This window comes from Beta vulgaris, chromosome 7, assembly GCF_026745355.1.
Source record: "Beta vulgaris subsp. vulgaris cultivar EL10 chromosome 7, EL10.2, whole genome shotgun sequence".
Classification (NCBI taxonomy): domain Eukaryota; kingdom Viridiplantae; phylum Streptophyta; class Magnoliopsida; order Caryophyllales; family Amaranthaceae; genus Beta; species Beta vulgaris.
The window spans coordinates 4346080-4354604 of NC_079208.1; the positions used below are offsets into that span (position 1 = coordinate 4346080).

General features: G+C 31.2%; 1 protein-coding gene across 1 annotated transcript; it reads left to right on the plus strand.

Annotated features, from left to right (window-relative positions):
* The first annotated feature begins 5326 nt into the window (after nucleotides 1–5326).
* On the plus strand, nucleotides 5327–6185 carry LOC104898372 (germin-like protein subfamily 3 member 2). The gene has a single exon (XM_010685440.3). It carries the CDS (start codon nucleotides 5349–5351, stop codon nucleotides 6033–6035), a length of 687 nt encoding a protein of 228 aa, XP_010683742.2. The 5' UTR covers nucleotides 5327–5348; the 3' UTR covers nucleotides 6036–6185.
* Nucleotides 6186–8525: the final 2340 nt, after the last annotated feature.

Here is an 8525-nt window from a genome sequence, read left to right on the forward strand (position 1 = left end):
GTGATTAATAGAAGGGCGTGGTACTACCTTGAATCTTATTATTTTCTCTTCTCAGTGGGGTTTTCACGCATATCATCATATGCTTCATTTGATTGTTTGTTTTTGATCCATATGAGCCATGAAGGCGGTACAAAGTACAAAGAAGGGGAGGGGGGATTCGAACCTGTGACCTATCGTTCACAGCACCTCAATCTTAACCACTAGGCCAAGACATCCTTGGTTACATTTGATTGTTTGTGGATTGCTTAATGTTGCTTTATAGTTGTCCAAAATTATTTGCTTGATATTGGTTGTGTTTGCGCATTTTACAACACAAAGTGTTTATCTCCTAGTGAAACATTATGTGTGTATATATTGTGATCACATCACTTCTCCAACATTTATATTCATATTTTGGCTATATGGAAAACGTTACACATAATGTACATGCTGCAAATAACAAGTTATAATTTATATAACTAGTTATTAGGTCCGGGCAATGCCCCGGGTAAGAAAAAAATCATTTATTGATATTGTACATTGATACAATAGCACTAAATACAACTTGGTCTAGTGGTTAAAACTTTAGTACATGAACTTGAGGTCACGGGATCAAAACCTATACTATGCAATTTCTAATTTTTTTATTGTACATGGATTACATGAACTAAAACTCCCTAGGAAGAGCGCCACGTGGCACCGTTCCTGATTTACGCACGCCTTTTAATATATTAGTATAGATTTTTCATTATCAAATCAAACCATACATATATTATCTAGATCCAACATGCAACATTTAGGGTTCCAAATATCACGCGTAAATGAATATAATAAATGTTTAGTTATTGCTTAATATTTCTATTTGTAATTTTTTAATATACAGTTTAAGGGTTGCATATATCATCATTTATATAAAAAATTTAATGCTCAACTTTTTTATAGTAATCGTTTATGATGATAAAATTGTTCCTCAACTCATTTCATCTACTCATATGTGATATGTAGCGATTAGAAAATAATAATATAAAGATACCGCAATACTCATTTAACCACTTGTGTTGTCTCGATCCCTTCCCCCAAAAAACTTAACCAATAAGAGATATTAATTTGTTAACACAATGTGCAATTTATAGTTGAAGGAAGAATTTCATATATATTTCAAAATAAAAAAATTTAGTTTCCATCTAATCAAGTAAACCCATTATTTACAAATGTTTGTGATTTACTAATTGTTAATTAATCAAATTCATGCTAAACCAATATTCAAAATATTAAAAAAAGATGATAACTCAAAAAAAATTATAACCCCACCTACATGTAACAAATTTATAACTCTTGCATCGTCTTATTTTTCAAACTATGTAAGTTAAAAGTGATATTTTAGACTCAAAAATTGTTCTCAATCACAAGTAATAATTAGGGACATCTCAAGGACCACTTCACTATTTCATTTGTTTAAAACCAATATGTGAATTAATTATTGCCATCCATCAAAGTTCATCTTCCAACATGTCCCATTGAACTCATACATACTAAATAAATTGGTAGTGATGAAAAATAATTCTATACAAGATTTTATTTCAGGTCCTTTTTTTGAACTATTTTTTTGCACATCTAATCATAAATGATACATATATGATATAGTGAAAATACCTAAAAGTTAACAGATATCGACAATATCGTGACTACAAAATTTGAATATGATCAACTTTAGATTTTAGCAATTAATTCATTGATCTAATTTTCTTTATTCGGTAATTTAATGGCCCAAACAAGCTCAACCCTCATGAGTTAGGGGGTAAGAAGGGGAGCCCAATCCATTAGGAGACTTCCACACTCCAAATATGGGGTTGATGAGAATCGAACTTCTGACCATGAAGTTAGGAGGTGGGAGCTCCAACCATTGGACTCCCTCATGATTCTCAATTCATTGATATAATGTAATCATGTATATTAATATGTCCCCTTACAAAAAAATATGGTATACCCTTAATGAATTTAAATTGTCATATATATTAAATAATTTTTTCTTCTTACCATATATATTGAACAAGTTAACAATGAAATTGAATTTGAATAATTTAATATTAAATTAAGGAGAATGAATTTCTCTTCTTACATAAGTGTGAAAAACTGATAAAAATTAAATCAATAATATAATTTAATTGACACAATCAAAGAGAAAAATAAAAACTTGAATTTCATACTAATAATTATACTGGTACTATTTTAAAATCTAAATGTTGATTATTATTTGGTAATCTCTATCATATATATCACTATTCCACCTTATTAATATTCAACATTGAACCTGATATACAAATTATTCTTCCACTTTATTTGAGAACAATTTTCTTCTGCTTTATATTTCATTCCCTCATTAGAGGAACAAATAAAAAACTAAAAAAAAATGAAACATTAATTTAAAAAAAGTAAAAATAATTATAAATGTCTTTCAAATCATCTTTTTTTTTTTAAACTTACGGCTCGTTTGGTAGTCGTTAATAAATTGCGGTAATGGGAATGAATTTTAAGTGTAATTTTATTAGGGAAGCACCCTTAAAATCTCCATGGGGAGATATTTTTTCTCCATGGGCAAGCAATCTCACCCATAAACTTGTGTTTTTGTCTCCAAGGGGAAGCAATTTTCATTACCACTCATTACCAACCTACAAGGTGGTATTGGATGGGAATGAAAATTCAAGAAGGAAAGTGGACACTTTAGGATAAATTAGCATTACCATGGGAATGGACAATGATATTTTTCACAAATTTACACACAATATCATTCACATTACCACCATTTATAACCAACTACCAAACGGGCCGTAAATGTTAATATGTCACGCACGGTGCAAAAAAGCTAGTTGGTGATTAATAGAAGGGCGTGGTACTACCTTGAATCTTATGATTTTCTCTTCTTAGTGGGGATTTCACGCATATCATCATATGCTTCATTTTATTGTTTGTGGATTGCTTAATATTGCTTTATAGTTGTCCAAAATTATTTGCTTGATATTTGGTTGTGTTTGCGCATTTTACAACACAAGTGGCAAAGTGTTTATCTCATGCAGTGAAACATTATGGCTCCGTTTGGTAGGGCGTAAAATAATTTCAGTGTAAAATGATTTTCATGGAAAACAATTTACAATGGAAAACACAATTCCAAATTTAGTTTTCCGTTGTTTGGTTCGATGTAAAAAAAATGATGAAATGAAAGGAAAATGAAAGGAAAAGTAAGGAGGTAGTGAGAGAGTGTACAAGAGAAAGAAGGAAAATAGTTTTCCCTTCATTTTGAAAGGAAAATGGTTTTCCATCCTTGGGAGAGTAATTTTACCCCAAGGGAAAATGGTTTTACACTCTTTTGCCAACCAAACAATGTAAAACTGAAAATAGAGGAAAACAGTTTTCCGGGAAAATGTTTTACGCCCTACCAAACGGAGCCTATGTGTGTATTGTGATCACATCACTTTTCCAACATTTATGTTCATTTTTTGGCTATATGAAAAATGCTATATACAATGTACATGCTGCAAGTAACAAGTTATAATTTATACTCCCTCCATCCCATAATATAGTGCCTATTTCATTTTTGATGGGTCAAACTTTAAAATCTTTGATTGAATATTCTCATTTGTATATATAAAAAAATATATTCATGTGGGATCTTGTTAGATTCGTCTCAATGTGTAGTTTAATAATATCAACTTTTTATATTTTTTATTAATACGAAATTGAAGATATTAAAGGTCAAAGTTACGTCTTGAAGACCGTGTAAAAAAGAAACAAGCACTATATTATAGGACGGAGGGAGTATAATTTTTCATTATCAAATCAAACCATACATATATTATATAAATCCAACATGCAACATTTAGGGTTCCAAAGATCATGCGTAAATGAATGTAACAAATGCTTAGTTATTGCTTAATATTTCTATTTATAACTTTTTGTATGCAGCCTAAGGGTTGCATATATCATCTTTTATATAAAAATTTTAGTGCTCATTTTTTTTTTCTAGTAATCATTTATGATGATAAAATTGTTCCTCAACTCATTTCATCTACTCATATATGATATGTAGCGATTAGAAGATAATAATGATTGGAATATCGATACTGCAATACTCATTTAACCAGTTGTGTTGTCCCGTCTCCTCCCCCAGAAACTTAACCAAAAAAAGATATTAATTTGTTAACTCAATGTGCAATTTATAGTTCAAGGAGGAATATATTTGAAAAATAATTTTCTTTAGGTTCCATCTAATCAAGTAAACTCATTTAGAAATGGTTGTAATTTACTAATTGTTGATTAATCAAATTCATGCTAAAATGAGATTCAAAAGATAAAAAAAAGAAGATGATAACTCAAAAAAATTTGTAACCCCACCTACATGTAACAAATTTATAACTCAAGTAACGATTAGGGACATCTCAAGGACCACTTAACTATTTCATTTGTTTAAAACCAATATGTGAATTAATTATTGCCATCCATCAAAGTTCATCTTCCAACATGTCCCATTGAACTCATACATATTAAATAAATTGGTAGCGATGAAAACAAATTCTATACAAGATTTTATTTCAAGTCTTTTTTTGAGCTATTTTATTTCACGTCTAACCATAAATGATACATATATGATATAGTGAAAATACCTAAAAGATAACAGATATCTACATATGGTGACTACAAATTTTGGATATGCAACTATCTCTATTATAAAACGGAAGGGGGAGGAAGATGGTGTCCCCGTTTAAATTATCCTTAATGATCTAATGGAATAAAATTAATTACAAAAGAAAATAATTTAAAAACCGTTTTTCATTTCAACTTTGCATTTTAAGTTGATATAAGACACTATTTTTAATTGACGCACGCATCGCATGTATATAAGACTAGTTGATATAATCTAATCATAGTCCATAGAACTTCTATTTTAGAAAAACACTCAACTATTTGAACATACTTTAAACACTTTTCTTCAAAAACGATTGATCAATATAACATCACCATGTAGGGCAATGTAGCTATGTTCACATGATTGTATGATCTGTATCATCAAAGCTCAAAGGAGACAAAGCATGTCAATAATAAAGAATAAACTAAAGCTGTGATATAATGGTAGTTATTATATCAGAACTTAATGATGATGTTGTAGCGTAATGATCCAAAATAGAAAAAAGAGGTTTCTTTCTCTTTTATGTAGAGTAGTTCTTATGCAAACATAATTAGGCATGGTCTAAATTTAATTCCCAAATTACCCTTAAAAAAACCATGTACCATATTATAGCCAAAGGATAGCCTTGGTAATCTCACATCTATAAAACCCTTCCTAGTGACCCTAAAGAACTTGTATACAACATAAAATGCCTAGAAAAAACATGGCTAAAAAACAGCCACTTTTATTTGTTATGTTTTTTTTGTACATCTTCTTAGCAAATGCTTCTGACCCTGACCCTGTCCAAGATTTTTGCATACCTAGCAACAATTCCATACCCTTGAGAAGCACCAATTCTCATTTCCACTTCCTCCCATGCAAATCCTTGGCCGAGGTGACACCGGAAGATTTTATATTTTCCGGGATTAAACATCCTGGAAACTTCTCAGACATAGGTTTTTCGGGTATCTCTGTAACACCCTTAAATTTTCCGAGTCTGAACACCCTTGGAATGTCGTTTGCTAGGGCCGATCTTAAGATTGGGGGTGTTAACGTGCCACATTTGCATCCAAGAGCCACGGAGATTGCATATGTGGTACGAGGGAGTGTTTACTCAGGATTTATTGACTCCACAAATAAGGTTTTTGCCAAGATCATTGAGGCAGGGGAGGTTATGGTTTACCCTAGAGGGTTAGTGCATTTTCAAATGAATGTTGGCAAATCTCCGGCAACGATAATTGGAAGTTTTAATAGCCAAAACCCAGGAATTATAAGGATCCCTAATGCATTGTTTGGTGCTGGAGTTAATGATGAGTTGCTTGAGAAGGCTTTTGGTATGACCATTGAGGAAATTAGCAACATTAGGAAGAAATTTTTTCCCAAAAAGATTACTTAGCTGGGACTTATTATTTGTTTTATGTTTAACTTTCTTAATCCTTCTGCCATTTGATTATGGAAAGAATTTGTAGGTACCTTATGAGAAGTTCTCTATGAGAGCTTTAGGCTAAGTAATGAGCACAACTATCCTACTAAATTAATTTTGTAATTCCTTTATCCGGAAAAAAAGTTACACATCGACTTTAAATGGGTCGTTTCAAAGTTTGACCATTAGAAATCTTTAAATTTGTCGATGAAAAATGACAAACATCTAATCGTTAGATACTTAGATGCATCCAACAAAATTTTTGTATATAACAAACAGTGTTTGAGAGTAAACAAATAGTGTTTTGTGTATAAATGTGTAGTGCGTTGTTTTTCCATATTTGCTACTTAATAAACACAAGCACTTTATTAGATACATCTACGTTTAGATGCTTATCATTCTTCTGATACATATACATATAATGTGAACCTAATACAATAATGTACTTTTTTCCCAAGAGAACTATATGAATTATATCATTATATTTTTCATCTAGTGCAAGAGACCTCCCTAGGCATCATTAACAACCCCCAACATGTTTCAGACTTGCAATATTGCAAGATAACATCATGTAAAATTATCCTCCACCTCCCCCACCCTCGTCGAGACTGTTTGAATTTGGTACTTTAAGGCAACGTAGGAACTGTAACCGAAATCTGAATAGAAATTGTTATATTTCATGTTTTGATGATGCCAAATACTTAAGGTAGTAAATGATTTTATTTTAGAAAATGATAAAACACCAAAAATAATATCAGGTTTATTTAATATATCTTGTAGAGAAAGATTTTATAATCTAAGACAAAATATTATGTTTAATACATTTTGAGTATTATTATTGTAACACCCCGACTCCTGAATTAGTATTACTTATATACGGGATATTACAATTATAAGGTATGTTTTTTTTTATCTATTAACTAAAGAATATTTGTATCAAAGATTCTTATAGTTATTAGATATATGGTTGTTGTTTTTGTGGCTTCAAAACTGTTAGAGCAAGCATAACAATGTTGAGCAAAATCTGGCTGGAGCGTGTGATGCATAAAAGGAGGAACTACTTGCTTGACATTCTCTAACTACCTTAATCCACTTGCTATGAATCCGCAACTAACTGTTGTCAGCACTCCAACAAATCTAGCTGCACTTCCACACTTACGGATAGTGGTAGAAGTTGATAGCCATTGCAAAATTGGTGGAACAAGTGGAGCAAAAATGGCGCCATGATCTACCCTCTATTACAAGTGCACATCATGGAGAGAGTGGAGCTTAATAAGTGCATGAGAAGAAAATTGAAGCAGCTATAAAAGCGAGAATTTATTTGAAGAAAAAATATAACTTTCGAGCATAATAAATAATAATTGTTTTGAGAAAGTTTTTCTGTATTTTTTCTTCTACATTTCCCTGTAATACTCTAAGTGCTTGTATCCTTGAGATAAAAAGAGAAAAAGGAAGAAAGGAAAGAGAAGACTTCGAGTGAAGTCAAAGTGAGTGTCATCAGTTCAGAGGGAACTGAGTGACTGAGAACAAGTTCCTAGAGGAATAGAGAAGGTCCTTATTAGGTTGTAAAAAGAGATTCTTTTGGCCTACTTTAGTAAAAAAAGTTGAGTTAAAATCCCTTGGGGTCAAGGTTTTTCTTCCTATTGGACCTAGGAAGTTTTCCTTGTAAAATCTCTTGTGTCTTTTCTCTTAATTTTTTAAGTTATATTTATTCCGCATTTTAAATTCAAAATTTTTCCCTCAACTACAATTCACCCCTGCTCTTGTAGTTGGTTTAGTATTCATACTAGAACAACAAAAATGGATACATTGAAGAATATACATACTATAAAAACTTTGCTCTTGTCATAATAAGTCAATTCAGCATCTGCTTAGTTTTAGCAAAATTGTAATTCTCCATGTAATACTCCATCCGTTCCATATAATACAACTTCTTTTTTTTTGCACGATTTTTAAGAAGAACGAAAGGAATAGTAGGATTTTCCAAGAAAAATATTGAACGAAGTACTTTTTGTTTTTAGTACATTTGTTTTGAAACTCCTTTATTTTATTTTTCCTTCAAAAAAAACCAAAAAACAATAAATATTCCTAGGAATGGTGTAAAGTAATAAATAGAGACACATATTTTGAAAGAAATGTAGGGGTATTTTTGAAAAGGTCGTGTAAAAAGTGAGGATATTAGTCCCAACAAATTGATAAAAAATAAAATAGTAGGCATAACATACTCAAAAGTAGTGTAAACACTATATTATGGGACAAAAGAAGTATTAAAAAACCAAAAGAAAAAAGGGCTCAATTAAAAAAGTTGACAAGAGTCAAGAACTATACAAGTTTATAGAAGTAGCAAATTACAGTGTCCCGCAATCTTTGTTCAATATGCTGTAAGTATAACTAAGTCACCAGCTTAATTGAACAAGTCAAGCCCGACCATGAGCATGTGCATCATGGGGCTCGGGAAAATGA

What these genes read in the sequence shown, in the direction of transcription:
- LOC104898372 (XM_010685440.3), top strand. Translation starts at nt 5,349, where the DNA reads ATGCCTAGAAAAAACATGGCTAAAAAACAGCCACTTTTATTTGTTATG.